At 43.3% G+C, this 20,113-nt stretch overlaps 1 protein-coding gene across 4 annotated transcripts; it reads right to left on the reverse strand.

Moving 5' to 3' along the window:
- Positions 1-106: 106 nt before the first annotated feature.
- On the reverse strand, positions 107-19,716 carry KDM5C (lysine demethylase 5C). 4 transcript variants are annotated; one of them, XM_072124243.1, is made up of 28 exons: positions 19,398-19,716; positions 18,275-18,625; positions 13,039-13,116; positions 11,421-11,543; positions 10,977-11,147; positions 10,756-10,893; positions 10,438-10,503; positions 9,991-10,114; positions 9,603-9,778; positions 9,226-9,384; positions 8,957-9,076; positions 8,384-8,542; positions 8,098-8,279; positions 7,617-7,779; positions 7,377-7,496; positions 6,796-7,172; positions 6,533-6,657; positions 6,294-6,441; positions 6,094-6,190; positions 5,651-6,006; positions 5,407-5,545; positions 4,931-5,110; positions 4,593-4,733; positions 3,583-4,098; positions 2,350-2,404; positions 2,070-2,272; positions 1,536-1,754; positions 107-1,116 (listed from the first exon to the last, which is right to left on the reverse strand). In XM_072124243.1, the coding sequence occupies exons 2-28, from the start codon at positions 18,437-18,439 to the stop codon at positions 1,105-1,107; spliced, it is 4,512 nt and encodes a 1,503-aa protein (XP_071980344.1). In that variant the 5' UTR covers positions 18,440-18,625; positions 19,398-19,716; the 3' UTR covers positions 107-1,104. The 4 variants fall into 4 exon arrangements, with proteins under 4 accessions (XP_071980344.1, XP_071980345.1, XP_071980346.1 ...); XM_072124244.1 differs by having other exon boundaries at positions 19,335-19,716; XM_072124245.1 differs by lacking the exon at positions 19,398-19,716 and adding an exon at positions 19,095-19,257.
- Between the last annotated feature and the right edge of the window lie 397 nt (positions 19,717-20,113).

Here is a 20,113-nt window from a genome sequence, read left to right on the forward strand (position 1 = left end):
CCTCCAAAGTAAAAGATGCGGACAGACAACCCTGTGAACAGACACCTATAGGGATTTCTCGCCATCAGATGACTCTCAGGACAAGGGACCATTCAAGAAGCCACAGTCATTTTAACAGAACTTTATGAAATATTGAAAAAGGAGAGAGATATGCAAAGCATCACTTTGATAGGACGTTGTTAGCAGTTACCTGAACCCAACAAACATAGCAAATACTTCCAGTCAAAGAACGTTAATAAGTTAATTCTCTCTGTGTGAGTAGTGGGGGGTGAGGCCATGTCCCCGGGGGTCACAGTCCTGCTACATATAAACTTCTGGAAAATAAACATCTGCAATACTGAGGTATAACACACCTTCCGAGAGACAGCGGCCAAAAAGCTCTACCTTTATTTTCTACATGTCAGAAAAGATAACGCTCCACAACGGAGGCTTCAGGGAAATTTTTTTTTTCCATTTTACATTTTCTAGAAATTATTTTTTCACTTTTTTTTTTTTTTTTTTAAACAAAAGTGTTCGCAACAAAGTGAACAAGTTTTACAGGGATGGGAAGTGCAGAGCGCCCCCTCCCCCTGGATCCTGAACTATTGGGTGAAACAGGAGGGAAGCCGGGCAGTTAGTGAAACTATAAACCACAAGGAGAAGGGAATAAATAAAAGGTGAGCCCTAACCCCAACCACTGTCTTCTTTACTAACAGAAGTCCCTCACCCAACGCAGCACCGGACACGGGCATCGCTCACAGGCCGGGGCCTCATCCTGCAGGATCTGTGGAGAAAACTTGCATCTTGTCTCCAGTCGGAGTTAATTGCTTGACGTCAGAGGAAGATGTTCAGAGGATCCTGGAGTCTTTTCGGCAAAGTTTTGCCATCTGTCATGAAGTAGCACCAGCTTCCACTAGGTGACCCCAGAAAGAAGAAGAAGTTCTCCCCTCCCTTTCCAGGAGAGGAGTGTGTAGAGCAGAGTTTGCTGTGTAAGAGGTAGAGGGGTTTCTTGGTCTCGTCACCCCTTACAGCCGCCTCTAACCATTCATCAGCGAGGTAAAACTCGTGTCTGGTGGGGAGTGTTACTGTCCCAATTTATATAGTGTCAGCTCATCACACCAAATGTCACAAGCGATGCTGGCAGGAGAAAGAAGGGAGATTTAGTGTCAAGCATCTGCAAAAGTTCAACCCTTGGACTGTCCCAGATAAGAATGTACATCCAGACAAGGACGATGTTATCCCCCCGCAATCAGGTTTAGCCGCTTTATAGGCCAAACCACATGCATCTACAGGTGCTGCAGGCAAATTTCTAGCACTTCTAGCATTTCTTTGCTAACCACAACAATCACTTCCAAATAGCATTGTGCTGGAAAGAAACGCTCATAAAAAGTGCTCACTACACTGTTTGTCGTCAGTGAATTGCTTCAATTGACTGGATAGTTAATACATTGTAGCAAACCATCACTACACGACAGCTCCTCCAAACTTAAAACTCTGCAATGGACATATGAGGATCACACTACATGTAGCCAGAACCGAGGAGGAGAACTACTTACCTCTCCATTCTGATTACTTTCAGCACCGACTTTTCTCGAACTTTCCTTATCAGCCGTCATGTCCAGAGATCGGTCACTGCGGCTTCTCTTTGGTCCCAGCTCCTCTTTCTGGAGTGTTGGGGGCAGGTAACCCCCTTCTGTCCTGTCGCTTCGCCGTTTTTTCTTTTTCTCTGGGTCTTTTCCTTTAAGACGACTAGTTCTTCGCTCACATCGTTCTATCTGTTTGGGAGCACATACACATCACAATATAAGCCGTTGACCACTACAGAACGCAATACAGACAACATACAAGTCACCCTGACATTGATATGGGGAACATTAGGGTTGTTCTCCTATGGGCATCTTATGTGTTAAACTGCTGACAGATCGGGAACAATAAACCAAAACTCCCTGTCCTAATGATGTTGCGTCCTAAAAATAGGACTCAAACTCAATTTTTTTTGAGAGGTGACAATGTGGCCAGGTTTTTTCACTTCACCTCAAAACAAAAGTGAATTGACGCATTAGAAATAATTATATGAAGGTGTGTGTTACCTCTATTAGGGTCCGTAGCCTCTCGACTGGCGGGATCTGTGATGCTAAAAGTAGCCTTGAAATAGTAAGTTCTTCTTCAAGTGTCACTTCAAGTAGGTCCCCTTCCAGCATAAGGTCTTCCAACAAAGCTCGAGAGCCAATAGAAATATCCAGAACTGGTGTCCTCTCAATACGAGGGAGCAAAGCTGCCATTGCATCTAGATCTGGAAGGAGAAGACAAATGAAATCAGTTCAGGTCTCGTTCACCGCAGTCAGAAAGACCAGAGGATTGTGAAGTTACCTGGCATTGCACAAGTGCCATTCTCTGAATGCCCATCTCCATTCTCATGGGGAACCTGGAAAGAAAGCAGAAACAGTAAAACATTTTTTATCAGTGATGACATGGAAGTGGGAGCGTCCACACCATCCCACAGTCACATTAAATAAATGTCAGACGTATAGGGCAAAACGGAGAGGAGGTTTTGTTGAGAAGCCACACTAAAAAGCAAATCATCTTAAAAATCCTTTAAAGCTGAGAATACAAGGGGAGGATGAGCTGACAAAATGAGAAAATATTCATAAGGGTATGAATCCATGAAATGTTCTCATCTGCCCCCGATGTCTACAATACAAGACTGACCGAGGTCGAGGAATGGATTGAGACTGGTTGTTGCAACGGTTTCTAGATAACAATTACATCCCCAGGAGCGGGAAGGGCTGCATGCACCCATCTGTATTGATGTCAAACGGTCTCCAAGCGGCAGTACTGAGGATATCACAGCTATTTATCCCAAGATGTCACATGGCCCATGCACATCTCTGTAAATGCCATTTGTTTGCTGTAGTCACATCACATGCATGCACTCCTCTCGCCAGCAGGAAACCATGTGACCTGTAATTGGCACATTATTACATACAAGTGTGTGCAGGTCTTCCAACAACAGCGCCAAACTTTGATAATGAGGGACTCATTGAATCATAGATCGCAATGAACAGGAGGGATGAGCGATGATCTCCCCTCTCCATAAAAAACACAGCTGCCCTACACCTGGGGAAAGAGCCTGCTTTTGGTGCCACACACCACCACTGGGCAGCAATTGCAGGTCTGTGAGGACTTATGTGCCAAATATATACGTCCCCCAGGCAGTCGTGTGAAGTATTGGGAAATGCCGCATCACCTCTCTGCACAACTGATGTGCTCTATAGTTTACCGTCAACTTTTTGCATAAGTTGCAAAAAAATAAATTTAAGAGCTTCATATCAATGTTTCATCTCAGTCTGAATAATCCCATGACAGATACTCCTGTACCCTGGGTTCCTGTGCTTCAGTCACAGGGAAATGGCTGGAGTACAAACCATTTATATCCATGTCCACAGCCCAAGCATCTGATTCAGCTTGGATCAAGGACATGGGTAACCCCACTGATTGTTATCCACAGACACTTTGGGGCTGAAGAGTTAAATGTTGGGACGTCACCTATTACATAGACTTGTTTCTATAACCTTGATATACTATTTGCACAGAATTACTTACAGGATTCTGCTCATTGCGAGTCGTCTCCCTTAGTGCCTGTGGGTCCTTTTGTAACCTCTGTCTTTTCTCTGCCAGGGTGGTAGCAGCATTGGCTATCTCCGGTGTTGCCAGTACCCTGCGAGCTCGATCCTGCCAGCTCATCGCTCGCTCAGTTAAACACTGTAGAGCTTCTCCTTCTGGTAAACGCACTGACAATTTCTGAAGAGCAACCAACAATGAAAGTATAGTCTGCAGACGTGGCCTCCGTGAGCGCACACAGAGTGGGCACAAAAACCGACTGTCCCATTCCCACCAAGCCAGAGATGGAGACGCGTGTGCCACACGATGAGAGGAAAGTCTAGGTCCAGGTACACACAGTCCATGAAACAAGTCCTGGCACAGCTCACAGCGCAGCATAAGCTCCCCTGGAGGTTCTCCACAAACACAGACACAACCTCTCTCCAGTGAGGAATTCATAGTCCGAAGTCTTAGAATACCAGTTTTCTCCTTCTGTTCCCCTTCTTTAAAGGCCAGGACCTAAACAGAAGGACACAAGGCAATATAAACACTATTACGCCATTGTAAATGTTGGTAGAAGCCAATGGGGGTCATTTACTAAGGGCCCGATTCGCGTTTTCCCGACGGGTTACCCGAATATTTACGATTTGTACGATGAATTGCCCCGGGATTTTGGCGCACACGATCGGATTGTGGCGCATCGGCGCTGGCATGCACGCGACGGAAATCGGGGGCGTGGCCGAACGAAAACCTGACGGATTCGGAAAAACCGCCGCATTTAAGAAAAAAAAATGTGTCGCGAAAATTACACTTACCTTCACCAGGTATAGGCCGGTGAATTTCAGGGCATTCCAGCGCGCCTCCGGGGAACTTCAGTGCAGCAGCGCCACCTGGTGGACGGCGGAGGAACTACCTTAGTGAATCCCGGCCGGACCCGAATCCACCGCAGAGAACGCGCCGCTGGATCGCGAACGGACCGGGTAAGTAAATCTGCCCCAATATGTGTTACTTACAATGCAGCCAGGATCCCGCAGATCTTGTGCGGACAACCCTAAGCTTTCTATATCAGATCGATACAAGCCAAGTTCCTTGTCTTTCCTCCACTGCGACCTCTTCCCAGTACCAGAAGAAACATCTGAACTTGGGCACAGCACCTGCAAGTATGTAACCCTAAGTAAGTGATTATAGCAAAAGAACTGGCAATTCTGCAGTAATGCTGGAACAAGGGTTCTCCAAAAACAATATTTTAGGAACCTTCTCACATCAAACAATGAATCAAAGCACCGTCAGTGACAACGTGTGAGACATGGTTGTCAGCAGGGGTTATTTTCCAATTTTTCAGAGCAATTACCTCAAGAAGAGTATAACACGAGTTCTTCTTTAGGAAAGTCTTTGTTGCTTTATCCCGCCAGGAATGAGCTGCAGCCACTTGCACTTCCAATTGATGCAGTTCATCCATTTTCACAGGAAGATCCCGACCCACAGCCACCAGTCCTTCCAGGTCATCAAGACAGGGGTAGTGATCACCACTCTGCAAAAGCAGACAGAGGTCAGAGGACCCACAATATATTCACATGTAATATTACTTAGTAGAGGGAACTCAATAACTACAGTGAAATTATCTGACACTTGTTGGATAGCACTATATTGACAATTTCCCCTTCACGGCAAGTATTAGAGAAGTCCAGTAGGATGAAGACATCACAGGACTTATCCTGCTGCCGCAAACAAGTGCTTATCATACACAAGATGTTTGACACAAAGATTCCTAAATTGACTAAAAAAAAGAATTTTTCATTGGACTTCAGTGACAAAACCATGTCTGACCTGAATTTCATCCACATCAGCACTCCAGGCACGGGCCTTGCAGAGAGCCTCCTTTAAGCTTAGTGTATTAGGAAGTTGAACAGGAATGTTCTCCGCTTCCTTAATGATTGCCTCTAGGGTAGCGGGAGGATGCTTCTGCCTAAAATTATTAACAGAAGGGTGTTCTGTATCAGTAAAAGTGACAATGTGCTTCGAACCAGCAGTATATTGTATTGACAACTGTAAAACAGTGAGTGCACATCACCTTGCTTCTAAACACATCTGAGCCTTTTCTTCCCAGCGGAGAGCAATGGCGATCAGTTCCTGCAGCTCACTACGAGCCTTCTCCACTGCAGGGCTCTCTGCAACTTCACCAGCTTCCTTCAACAATGTACGCATCTCCTCGAGTGTTCCTGAACGTCCTGCAACGAGGGCTTCCCGTACCCGGGATAACCACTGCCCTTGACGCATATGCCTTGCGAGCTGTATAGCTTCAGGTAACTGCACCCCGAAGGCATCACAACGCTCTAACATCTCCTTCAACTGTGGTGCACTGTCAGGGAGAGACTGTAAGCAGTTCTTTGCATCTTTCTGTAAGGATTCAGCCTTTTCCAGAAGTTCCTGAGGGAACACAAACAAATATATTCCTGCTTATTACAGACAACACTGTATGTAAAAAAGAGGACAACAGGACAACTCTTTACTAACCTGTAGTGGAGAAAGCGGATCCAGGGCACATGGAAGAGCTTGGATACGCAGTACAAGCTTATGCAAACTGTCCAGAGACACCACTGTAGAACTGTTCCTAAAAATTAGAAACATGGAAGAAGAAGAAATGTCAGTCAATGAATATAGTCAAAGCATTTTTCTAGTGTGCAATCAAAAAATGAAACACTCCTTAAACAAACCTAGACTGGGGATCACTAAGAACATTCTGGGCCTCACTAATGCAAGATTCAACCTCTTTAATGGTTCCTTTCAGTTCCTGTAGCAAGTCATTCTCAGCAAATCTCTTGTCAGAGGCTTCTTTAGCAAGTACCTGCAGCTGCTCCAGTTCTGAAAAGCAAAAGCAAACACATGTTAAGTAAATATAATGAACGCCGGTGCCAGCAGAAGTGAGAAAACACAAGAACTGTTCAAGCCTTGCCTATCTTAGCTCCATTCTGAAGCTCTAAGGCCCGACGCACTTTGTTCGCCCAGGTGTCAAAGGACTCAGCCCGAATTTTCAACTTGTATAACATGGCTGGCAGCTCATCAAGTGTGTAGCGGTACCTGAAATATATGTGATCACTCAATACCAAAAACAAGACTTAGTTATGTAACTAATGTGTCCCAGAATATTCCAGATTTCTGTACTTCTGATGCAATCCAGAGGGAACAGGAAATCCCTGCAATCTGTTTAATCCTTACCTGAGATACTGACGAGCTGCAGGGCACTGGCACAAGTCCTCAATGTGATACAGGCACACAAGACCTTGGGGGCAGTTATAACAAGCCAATGCAGAGAGAAAGCAGGTGGTCTTGCACTTCTGACATTGCCTTTCATCATCAGGCAGCAACTCAAAAGCTTCCCGCTCTGCCTCCGTTATTCCTCGCTCCATCAGTGCCTTGCGTAGCCTCCGCTCTTCCTGCACCAGAATGAGCATCTCTTTATGCACTGCAGCGGCCAAGGAGAGGTCTAGTCTTTCAGGACATGCCGCCATCTTGCACATCAGCTCTTCATGTGAAAAGACGCAGTATCGTCGGAGCCTCCGGTAATGCTCAATACATTTTCGGCCAGCTGTGAGCTAGAAGTTTGACAGAAGATTGACTTATAATAATTGGTAAACTTTTACATGCAGCTGTTTTATTGTGGAAGGCATTTGCCTTGGGGCAGTTACATTTTTAATATTCAGTCTGCTAAAAATCCTAGTGCATTTATCTGTGTCTTCTACAAATCTTTATGCTCGAGCTGCAGGTTTAGCTTGAACATATTTTAATGAGCTGCTCACCCAGTCAGCAGTGCAGAAATTCACTGCCTCAGCAAAGTTGTAACCCTGATTGAAGCCACTGTGATAAGCCCTCGGAAAGGTAATCACAAATTCTCCAGCGCATTGGTTTGTCCGCACAACCTTAAAAAAAAATAAAATAAAATACGGTAAACAATTTAGTAAGAAAAGAAAATTACAAGAATAAAATAGGATAAGAAAGTGACACTGCAAATTTATATTAAAAAAAATTAAATAACTAACCGGCACCCCATGAGCCATTAAGGTATTGGGGTTCATAAGGGTGACCAACTGATGAAGCAGATCTGGCTGACTTTCAAAGAGTTCTGGAGTCAGCTTCTTCATGACCTCTTCAAGTTGTTCAGCAGCAGAAGAGGGTACCCCATACCAGGTTTTGGGCTCTCCCCTAGAACAAAGGCACAGTACAGCTTAAAACTTGTCTGCCACAAAAGAAGTTCAGTCTATGAAAACAATTAGTACAGACAGTTGGGTTATTACACCATTATATTATATGCTGAGAGAGGGAATCTCTCTTCATTCACAATCACAGTGGCTTGTAAAGGGGTTTGCAATCTACAACAGTCCCATTGACGGTGAATAGAGCATAAGGGTTGCATGCCTGACTCTACACTCCATTTTGAGGAACATAATTGCTTGGGACACCAGCAGCCAGACCAACATGCAGTATGTTAACCCCTATTACTATGGCTCACAGGACACTTACCAGTGAAGGTAGTTGATGGAATAGCTCCAATGATCTTCAATATGCCAACAGAAAGCAGAGAACACCATGCCCACATAGAGCCAGGGTACTTTCATCCCAGAAATGTCCGCATTGATGTGACACAAAACAGATTGCTCGAGCACTGGCATGACATTCAAGTTCCAGCCACTCGTGGCATATGTCTGATAAAATAAGCATGGAAAAGATTAAGCCCAAATCATAAAAAAAAAAAAAAAAAAAAAAAAAAAAAAAAAGTAGATATACACAAAATAGATAAATTGATCACCTGCTCCTCGGGAGTCAGCTCAGTTTTCCCATCAAGCATTGGGAAGCCACTGCCAAATTCCTTGGAGTGGATATCCGCTCCATACTGTACAGTTACATCCTCTTCTATACTGTTTACCAGGCGCCAGAACTCCTTCTCTACCAGCTCTGTAGGTACCATCTGTAAACAATGAGAAAAATTAACAAAAGTGCTTTAAGAAAGGGCCATGCCCATTATAGGATCAAGTCATTATGAATCTTGAGAATCATGAGCAAGGAATAGGTCTACATCTCGGTTATGGGGAAGGATATTTGACCATTAGCCAGTGGGTTGTTAATAATGGAATGTGAACAGGAACTTGTAGTCTTAGCAAGTATTATCATACACTTTATGCAATTTAAAATCCTGGGGTTGGTGCAAGTACCGCTAGGAGGACAACATGTACCTCCAAAGGTAAACGTATAACTGGTTAAGACTGTAGTGTAAAAGCCTGCACTGAGGAAGTTAGGCAGGGTGAATAGAGCGAATACAGTTTGAGGATATAGGAGACAAATTGTGTTCAACACTAGTTTCAGATAAGAAGTGAAAACTCACATGAACTGGCATGTTGAAGTAATCTGCCTTGAATGAATCTGCCATTTCACCAAAGCTCTGTAATGTATACTCTCGAGTTGCCTGTTCAAACCCAAAAGCTTCAGGAGGTCTTTTACATTCCTAGAGTTAAATATCAAGAAAAATGAATGTTTACAAAATGAAAGAGAAGAGGAAGGAAAAAAATAAAAAAAACACCCAAAACTATAAATTATGTATAAATATATATGGCAATATTTTATATACGGAAATATTTTTCCCCTTGTACTTACTGCCATGACACATTTGGGACAATGCCAAATGCCTTTTGGAGGTTCTGGTAGAGGAGGCAGCAAACAGAATGTATGATAATTGTCATCACATCCGTCACAAAGTAGTAACTTTTCATCGTCATCTCCACGGGAGCATATCCGACAGACATACGTATCCACCTGTAAAGAAACCATGTATGAAATTAGTAAAGAGGACGTTCTTTATCAAAAATACTGGCACCCCCCCCAAAAAAAATATTTTGCCAAGGTAAGTTGCCACCAGTCAAGCATTCATAGATTTCCACTGTGATTGAGCGGAGAACCAACCCATTTTAAGATCAGGGATATGAGCAGGGGTTTCGCTCATGGGATAACCAGTTTAGAAAAAGTACACTTACAAATTGGGCACTACTGTTATTTCTTCGGAGCCTCATTGTCATTTTGGTGCATGGTTCAGGGCTGAGGGACCTTTCTCGCTTTATATGTGAATGGTGTTCCCCCGGTTCTATTTTTATATCCGCAACAACCTCTTCCTTAACAACCAGTGTCGGTGGACATTCTGGAATATCATTTTCTGTAACACAAGACAGCAGATAGTTACAATACAAACTGATTTATGATTTTCATTTTGTGACACCCCCCCCCCCCCCCTCATTCGCAAACAGATCGGCTTCCTCGTAAATATTAAAGGGGTCTTCGAGGATTGGTGTCTCAGTCTACAAGTGTTTGTAGCATTTCACCAGTCAGTAATTAATATTAGGGGGGGGGGGGGGGCATCTAGCATACCTTTCTTACGAAGATTTTTATTCTTTGCCATTAATCCAAGTCCCATCATTTTTGGCCCAGCACCATATATTTGGAGTTTTTTCAATTCTGGGTTCTTCTCTATATCTTCTACAGTGGGCTCAGGCTTGAGATTAAAAAAAAAAAAAAAGTGTGAATATTCATAACTAATACTTGGAGTGATGCAGGAAGAAACAAATAGCTTCATTTACAGACTAAATTTACACACGTCAAAAACAGGACAACGTCACCCTGAAGTTATCAAACTAGATAAAGCCTAGGTTGAAAAAAGTTTTAGGAAAAAATTAGAGCACAGTTGGGACAGAATGTGAGAATTAGGCATGCAGACTAAAAAGGTCTCCTTCACTCTCCCCTAATATATATATATATATGGTTATTGGTAACACAGGATTAACTAGTAACACAATATAAACACACAAGACCATATACCCAGGTCGGTGATGTTTCTGGGGGCTGAGAGGAATTTTGAGTGGCAGGATCTGAGCTTTCAGGATCCTGCGTGAAATGACAAGAACAAGGGAAGAAAAACAAAAAGTGAGACCAAAACAGTCCCTGGAGGTCAGGATTTCAGAGGAACTTTCCTCACAGCCTCCTTTACACACCACCCTGACATAGATGAATACAATGATAACAGACAACAACCAAAAATCTGCCGATGGCCAAATAGATACATAAGCAACAACAAAGAAAAAAAAAAAAAAAGTCAGAATATGAAGTGTGGAGAGACTAGGTCACTATAGTTCTTACCTCTTGAGTAAGACGCTTGGCTCGTCGCCCATAACTGGTGATTTTGGAAGGTTGCACAGACTGCCGCAATGGTATACTATGTGGTTTATACTCCTTATCTTTCTCTTCACTGTCATAACGTGGTTGCTCGCCGCAATCCTGTGTTTGAAATATCTCAAAGTAAGGGAAAAAGCTACATACCTTGGTGCAGGTTTAGTGTTTAAAAACACTGGGAATCTTACCACCAAATTTGCTCCCGACTGGTACATGTGAAATGGGTATATAATACGTTCATAATGGGACCTCAACAGGGAACCAAGGTTTTTTCCTGAGGGATACCCCATGCGCTGTGCCACGCGAGCCCATCGCCTCTCTCGGCAGATTAATTCATAGCCACCCTCTTCCTGTACAATCTGAATAGGCAAGATACATGGACATGAGACAGTGTACCACAAACAGAAGATCCCAATATAAAGCTTGATCCTGCAAGGACTTCTATTGTTAAGTTTAGAGGGATTGTCCTGCAGAGCAGTAATTTTTTTTTTCTTTAAAAAGGAGGAGAAATGTCTTGACCTAAAAGAAATATTAGCATCTCAAGCACAGGATCAGGGAGAAAAAAATTAACCTGCTTGAAATACTTTAGCAGCATAAAAAAAAAAAAAAAAAAAAAAAAAAAAGTCTACCACCTTGCTGAGGCCGTACAAGTCCAGGATTCTTCGCTCAACATTTGGAATTTTCAGTGACGAGCCCTGGATCTCCCAGAACTTGGCAATTTGGTCCAAGTAATTTAGCTTGACTCTAGTTTCCGCCTAGAAAAAAAAAAAAAAAGGATTACTTATACTTGTTCCTCAGAATTTATTGAGCAGTTTCAATGTATCAAGTTGGCCTTAAAAGGGCTTTCCCACGAATTCAAGTTTGACCCCGTCCACAGGATAGGGCCTAACTTGCTGATCGGTGGCGGTCTCAGTGATGAGACCCCCACAGATCACGAAAATGAGGGGTCCCACACCGGGGTCCATTCTTATCCATACATCTGGAGAAATTGCTGGGCGCAGCACTTGGCAATCTCCATTACCCTCATGGAGCGACGAGAAGTCCGTGGTGGAGCTTTTGTCATTTGTGGGTGTTTGATCACCCCCCCCCCCCCTCGAATCAGCAAGTTGGGCCCTATCCTGTGGATAGAGCCCAACTTGAAATTGTGGGAAAACCCCTTTAAAATAAGACATGTAGCATTGTTACATGTGCAAGAGCACCCAGATGAATGTAAGCAACAATGAGAATGCTGTAAACCTACAGGCCCCACCAATTGCACAAGGCAACAAAAAAAAAAAAAAAAAATGGTAGGCAAGCATATAAGGGATCTGAGCTGTTCGCCCCAACAACATGGCCTCTTCAAACACAAATATAGAGTTTGTGTCACATCAGAGGAATTTCTTCAGAATGTGACCTATAATATGGACGTCTAATCACCCAAGTTCTGCATCTGGAAACCAGCTGTTTCTAAAGAGGCCATAAAATGTAAAGGTTTTACATGATACACAACCATACAATATGCTACAAAACCTTCATCTCACCACGACAGAGGAATGGCTCCTATACACAATTTTGGCTCATAGAATGAGAGTATGATCACGGTATGGTCCAGAGTCAGAAGCCTTACTAAACTCTTAAAGGGAACCTGATAACATAGATCTACCCCCCAGGAAAAAAAAAAAAAAAAAGTACCTTTCAGTGGAGTTCAAAGTATTTCATTGGTGCCTTTATTATATTATTTATATCACCAGCATTCTAGTAAAAATAACTTTTATTCCGCTCTTGTGTTCTGAAAATAAAGTCAATGAGGTGGGGGAGCTCTGGCATACAGTCGGACTGCCATGCCTCCTCAGCCGCTCACAATCCTGACCCAGCCCCTCTCATCATTACTTTCTCCTGCGCTGCACTGAGGTGCCTAGCACACCCTTGAGCCCAGCACAGACCCTGTGCATCCCTGGCTGGCGCTGGCCTGGTTCACTGGAGTACAGCAAGAAGAGAGGACATGGGGTCAGGAGTGCTAGTGGCCGAGAGGAGGCAGGGCAGCTTGACCTGTAAATAGGGGCATAAGTGGCCAGGAGCAATTTGTTAAACTGTCCCCAGTTTAACTCTCACAGACAGGGCCCCCCTCTTTTCAATTTTCTAGTACAATGTAGTCTTCTAATGTTTGTACTTTCATTTGTTCTTGTCTTAATGTTATGTATGTGGCTCTATAAATAAATTACAAATTGTTACAAAGAAAAATTTAAATTCTAAATCTTATAGGTAACTTACCTCTAATTCATTAAGTCTCTGAATACGAGGCGTGAAATGGAAGTTATCAACTTCAACAGCAAAAGGCGGCTGCCAATCCTGAAAGGTAGAGGGGGAAAAAAAAAAAAGAAGTTCAAAGTACAAGGAGATATAGAAACATGCTCACAACACTAAAGACTCCTATACAGGACCGTATGCTGCATGTAGAAACGGACCCATATGTTGGTCCAATCCCATGTAACGTAAAACCACAGCTCGCCTAACTTTCTCCTACAATGTTCATAATTCTGTACACCATTCTCTCCCGAATACCTGTTATTGGTCATTAATATCTTCAGTGTTAGGATATATTTCACTGTACGCCCCAAATGACATGTCTACTTTATTGTTTGGGTCGGTACGATTACGAGGATACCAAGCTTGTATAGGTTTTATGATGCTTTCATACATTTAAAAAAAAATAAAAAAATAAAAAATTAAAACCTTCTGTGCAAAAAATTTTTTTTATGGATTTTGCCATCTTATGGCGCCAATAACTTTTTTATACTTTGGTGTACGGAGCTGTGGGTGGTGTCGTTTTTTGTGGATATTGATGTTTACAATGTTATCATTTTTAGAACTGTGCAACCTTTTGATAACTTTTTATAGAATTTTTTATTTTTTTTTTAAAAATGGCAAAAAAGTGCCATTTTCGACTTTGGTTGCGATTTTCCGTTGCGGGGACAAACGCAGTGAAAAGCTTGTATTTTGATAGATCGGGCATTTTCGGACGCGACGATACCGATACCTTTATTTATATCAGTTCTAGGGAAAGGGGGGCGATTTGAGTTTAGGTTTTATTATATTTTTTTTAAGCTTTTATTTTTACCATTTTTCAGACTCCCTAGGGTACTTTAACCCTAGGTTGTCTGTAGGATCCTATCATATACTGCCATACTACTGTATGGCAGTATATGGGGATTTTACTCCTCATACATTAGAGTGTGCTGATAACCAATGCATTACAATGTGCCAAGCCGAAGTAGCCTCGGGTCTTCGGAAGACCAGAGGCTACCATGACGACGGATCGCAGCTCCCCGATGACATCACGAGGTGCGACGATCCTCAGAAAGACGGTGCTGCATGGGCACCGCCATCTTTTTGAAGCTGCCAGCAGCTTTGCTGATGGCGATCAGCGGGAAAGCGCCCGCGATCGGTGCTGGCACCGATCGAGGGTGTTGCTGGTAAGCCTTTGCTGCAATATGCAGCAAAGACTTACCGGCTATGGGGAGGGCTCAGCCCGTGAGCCCTCACCATGCACCCGGCATGTGACGTAATACTACGTCACGTGTCGGTAAGGGGTTAAAGGGAATTTACCATTTTATTCTATGCTTAAGGAACTAAACACCTTGATAATGCTGTAGCTACACTGATGCAGAAACATATCATGTTTAATCCCTTAACTAAGAGGTTTTGCTGAAAAAAACAAAAATTATAATAATGAGGCCGTCTTGCTCCTTTGGCTGGCTCAGCACTTTTTTTACCCCAATTATGCACTGCTCCAGCATAAGCAAAGAATACGTCATCACTGTGTTGACCCTGACAGGCTGAAGTAATCAATCGCTGCACCATTCCCCAGCTCATGTTGATTAGTTTTGTCTGAATAGTTCAGGAAGTAATGTGTTTATCTAGGCACCCAGCTTTCCCAAGGTCTTGAATTCTATAATTGTTTTCTGAGCATAACCACCCAGTTTAGGGATTAAAAAATGTATACTTTTCTGCATCAGTGTAGCTACAGCATTCTCAAGGTATGTTTGGTTCACAATGCATAAAAACAAATGATAGATTTCTTTTAAGTACAAATATATTTTTACCAGTAAACAATTTGATGTTAACCAAAGCCAACCTGCAAGCATACTTTCAAGAGGAGACTTCAACTTGACAAAAGAGTGGACTAAGGGTGGAGTTCTGCTATTGCCCAGTTTGTACAGGTTTTTAAATCATGGAACTTTCATTGGATATACATGTCAAATGGACACAAAATCACAATAAAAACAGATCCGTACTCTCTACCAGAATAGTGATTGCTAGACAGCGCTCAAACGTGTTTGTACAACTACCTAGAAAATCAAAAAGGTGCAGAGTGGTTAAAACTTCCCAGGTCGTACCCAAAAAAAAACCCCTCAATAGCCACCAATCCGAAAGTAATGATGGGCGAGTCATGTGCTCTGCACGGTGGAGAGTCTGAAATCTAGTGCATTGTCCGGGATTCACAAATCTAAGAAAGAGCCCCAAGGCCGGATGCACAAGAACGCATGTGGGTGGGATCCCACAGACGCACAGGACAGGAGCACTTGCGTCATACAGAAAGCAAGAACTTCCCATCTACCAGCAGAACTTCATTGCCGGGAATGTTGCAGTTAATACTGTTCTAGAGAAACATTATAGAGCTGTTCACTGCTTATATTAGTCAATGTCCCCCATGGGGCTAATAATTTAATTTCTATCCGGTGACGAAAGGCCGATTTAAAAAGGGTTTAATCCAACTTCTCTAACGCGCCATTCTGGCCCGTGTTAGTTATCTGGGCGAGACCCACTGCTGTAGCCGATCACTAACCTCACTACTCACCTTTACACACATCTGCCCTATAGTAGCTGCACGATCCAGCACCAGAAGCACCGTGCTGGATCAGAAAGCACCAAGATTACTTTTACTACATTAGAGAAGCTTTGTGTGTAAGGCTTTCTGCCATGTCTGTAATATGTATGGAGAGGAAGGGGGTTAAGCAAAACGTCAGATGTGGTCACTCTGTGGCTTCCAACGTAGATTTAGATACTAAGGCTTGAAGTGTCTCCAACCACAAAAATGGATGGGGTCACACTGTGTGAGTAAGTTCTGCCTCACCATAGTCACCCTAGGTTTATTAGGACACCCATTTCTATTTGTTTTACTTTCATTGCCCATTTTACCTCCCTGTATCTTAAGCATCTAAAGGAGAATCAATAGTACATTTTCCACTCTTTTGTCATATTCACTGAGGAACTAGATTCTTATTATATCCTTTACCTGTTATATCAAAGGAGATCAATGGGGGCACTGGGTTTAGGACACCAAGTAATCTCAAATTTACCAAAGTCAGCCCTAATAAGTAAATACGGCACAAAAATTTGTTCTGCCATTCTAACTATAGAACATAGTAACACCTAATATACGGTGTTACAAAACATTTGCATTGTAAAACCCTATAAAACTTGATCACTAGCAGTTTGAACAGAACCCAACATGAACTTAGGGTTCTGATCCCTACATTGCATTCATTTCATCACGAGGTTGCACTGAGGCAAGTATGGGGTAATAGGAGACATAAAAAGACACCAGGCTTGGGTGGAGCAGATAATCTATTGTGTCCTAGTAAGGCAAAAGTCGTCAATAGTTTCCATAGTGTACTAATAAAATGTGTTACGTATATATATGGAAGGAGCATTGTAAAGATTATAAATTGTCAGTCTTAATTGATAGCAAAAGTAGACTGAAAGTCTCATCTGTCATCCAGGGCTCCACACAAAGCAAAGGGTCATATCAGCGCTTACTGCAGCAAAGCAGATCTTCAAATTTCACTGCTTACGTGAGGAAGCAAGATCCAGATAATGGCCAGTCATAGGAGGTGTGACTACTATACACTAGAGAAGTGTAGTGTTCCCCTCCGCACAATACAGACTATGGTGGAGCAGAACTGCCGAGACCACTCTACTCATGAAGGCTGCTCTAGATCAACCACACTAAATTTATTTTGTTTTTGGTACACCAACAAGTGTATTAGTAACAATCTCTGGTAAATGGTTTAAAAGGACTCTGTCCCTGTCTTCAGGCCACGGTGCTGCCATGTTGCCTGGGGCAGCCACCTCCTGCCGCTCTGCTGACAAAGCCTCTCACTTAGGAGCCATGTTATACAATATGAGGTTGTGTATAGTAGTAACATGAGGGGGAGGGGAGCTGGATTGTAGTATACCCATCTCCTGGAGTTGTCTTGTCATCTGGGGTCAAAGGATAATACAATATGGGGCCTAAGTGTTCTACCTAGCTGAAGAAACCAGTTCTGGCATATCTACGTGTAGCTAATAAGAAGTATACTTCTAATAGGATTGATTCGTCATGACGTTATAGCAGACTGAGACAGAGCTGCCACTTAATAGGCGTGGGAGGCAATTACACAAAGATAATAGAGGAAAAGACAAAAAGCTGTAAAGTACCCCCCTACCTCCCCAGCAACATTTTATACAACTCCCAGCACTTCTATTAAAGGCTTTTATAGGATTTTCAGGAAACCTGGGTGACAAATATGGCTGCCGTTAAAACAAGAGCACATGGACTGCTTTATGCACACGACCAGAACTTCACGCACCCACCCACGCCGTGTCAGCACAATTTTTCAAGCAGTAACCTTCAAAACTAGGGAAGGTTTTCAGCCATAGGTGTCACAGCTCACACCGATATTGTCACCCAATTTTCCTACACATTGGTAACTGCAGCAATAATTATTCCCCAGATATGAGAAGGCTGGACAACAACAAGATGGCTGCCAATGCAGCACCAATGGGTATTGTTACTCAGCTTTCCTAACAGATATGCTACAGTGAAAGGAAACATGGGAGCCTGTGGCAGCCATATTGGTAGTCACCCATTTTACCTTCTTAGCCTATACAACTAGGATCCACATCTAGGCTCTGCTCACACTTTATTTACCTTCATCTAGTGGATTCATGATATGAACCGGAGACAATTCAACCCACATATGTGGCATATACGTCAAACTGATCTAGATCTCTCTATTCACCAGGTGTTGGCTTAAAGGGGATTTCCATAAAAATGGAAAACCCACAGGGGACCAGGACAAGAAAGACAAAAGAGGGAATACTAAGCCTGCTTGGCTTCCAGGTCACTCCGTTACCATCGGTTTTGGGCCGTGCCCAACCAGGAGTTCAGTGAAGGGGGGGGGGGTCACTGGATCTGCATCATTCAATGAATAGACAGGTCCTGTGACACCTCTACTCCCCCACCTCCCCAAAAAAACCTGAAGTACTGGAGTGACAAATGAACCAGAGCAGGGTAGGTATATGGTTTTTATTCAGTGTAAAAAGTGCCACCATTGTGAACACAGATTTACAAAGGTGATAACAGCAGAATACAGCAATAAAACATCCATCTAAAAAGTATGGAAAATAATCATGTACTTTGGTTTTGGCTGTGGATTGAGGACAGGTATTAGCCTATACTCACCACAGGTGGGCGGATTTTGCATATCCCAGACTTTTCGGCAATAGGCCTGATCCGGGCAATATAACCTAATGGATCGGCAAACTCTTCCCATGTCGGCTCAAACACCGGACACTCAGGAGGGGGGATGAAGTCTTCAGGCTCCATGTCCGAGTGCCTCGAGAACATAGATCCAAGAAGGAAGGGTGTCGACGTGGATCACTGCATTATCCTTCAGCAGATCCTAGGTTGTCTGGGCACAATACAATGATGGAAGGATGAGTCAGGCCTGAGGACTGTAAAATGATCCTGGATCAAGATGGCTCCCCCAGATGTGGAGACGTCGAAGGCTTCCTGAGAAACGGATTATTCTGCCTGCGTGATAAACAGAGAACATTGTGAGAACAGAGAAGAGACGACGACACTTCCTGCCTATGGCAGCTATTCATATACCCTGCCCTAGTCCTTCCAATAGGCTATAAAGCGCGTAGCGTAAGCGATTGTCGCCACTTTATTACAAAACGACCAAACGCATATCTGACCATCATTACAAACCGCCAATCTTACGCAATTTAGTCAAATACGGGATACATTGGATATAAAACTAGCCATTAACTACACAATAAAACATACACATTGGAAAATAAAGACATAAACACGCGTTACGAGGGACATAGACTGAAAACCGTGTGGGAATATTTAGCTACAACGCGTCGATCTGACAGAATAACACGTCAAACTCAGTTTTACGCATTTGTGGTTAAAATTTTCAGTCAGCCCCAAGGGCAAGTTGATAAATATCATGACTGAATGTTCATCGATCGACGTCTATGATTTTTTTTACCTCATAAACGCGTGTTAAGCGTATTTACGCTTGTATCGGCGCAATGGTGGTTGTGTCGATGGCCAGATGTCCTGGAATACAGACAAGTCAGTCAGAGATAGCCGGCTCTAAAATGGGTGCCACAGAAGTTTCTTGTCCCCCTACAAGCCCTCCTGTCACAAGTAATATGGAGATTTATAACACTATGACAGAGATGAGGGACCCGGGCAGCGGCAAAGATGGCGGCACATCCCTACACACCTCCTCCTTCCTCCCCTCTCCGGCCCAGGCTGCCTGTAAGGACACCAGTGAACAGCTCTCCACCTTGTTATTGTTGTTTTCTTCTTTCAGAGTCGATTCTCCCCCTCAGTCTCCGCAGCAGCCATCTTGAAATCGTATCACCGGTGTCCTTCCGCGCCCCCTCTGGTGACCCCACCCTTTACCGACCACTATACGGGGAGAGAAAAGCCCCACTTGCCACTGGAGACAAGATGACGTCTAATGTGACACTTGTTCAGACCCCTCACAGAAGGGCTATGGTCGCCAAAGAGCTCATGTGACGCGCACGTCAATAAGTCCCCCCTTAGCGGAAGGATATATAAACACACTGCAACCAGGCCGGGAAGGGAGCCGGACTTGATATTCCCGTGCAGTCGCACGTTTAAAGGTGCCATCTGCGCATGCGTTGCCACACAGGAAGCGGGTTGGTGAAGGGAGGGGAAATACCTGCTGGATGACGTCAATGGAACCCGGAAGTGTGAGGATGCACGTTGGAAAACAATGTTTAAAGGGACAGGGGCATGAGGCTGCATGTGGGAATGGCTGATCTCGGTCATTTGTCTTTATAATAAAATCTGCACATTAGTTTTCCATGCAGTAAAAGGAAATTAGCTTATATGAATGGAGAGCTGTAAAATGTAATTAAAATGAATTAATAATATAGTAAGAAATATAATGAAAATTAATGGAATGTTTGGCCTTGAGAACCCGTCAGCCAAAATAACCCCCCTAAACTAAATATATTTTAATAAACTGCCATT

This window comes from Engystomops pustulosus, chromosome 9, assembly GCF_040894005.1.
Source record: "Engystomops pustulosus chromosome 9, aEngPut4.maternal, whole genome shotgun sequence".
NCBI classification, from domain to species: Eukaryota; Metazoa; Chordata; class Amphibia; order Anura; family Leptodactylidae; genus Engystomops; species Engystomops pustulosus.

What these genes read in the sequence shown, in the direction of transcription:
- KDM5C (XM_072124243.1), bottom strand. Translation starts at nt 18,439, where the DNA reads ATGTTCTCGAGGCACTCGGACATGGAGCCTGAAGACTTCATCCCCCCT. An exon ending in TAATGGCTCATGGGGTGCCG is followed by an intron (nt 7,497 to 7,616) that starts GTTAGTTATTTA and finishes TTTTTTTTTAAG; the next exon opens with GTTGTGCGGACAAACCAATG. An exon ending in CTGATGTGGATGAAATTCAG is followed by an intron (nt 5,111 to 5,406) that starts GTCAGACATGGT and finishes CTGCTTTTGCAG; the next exon opens with AGTGGTGATCACTACCCCTG.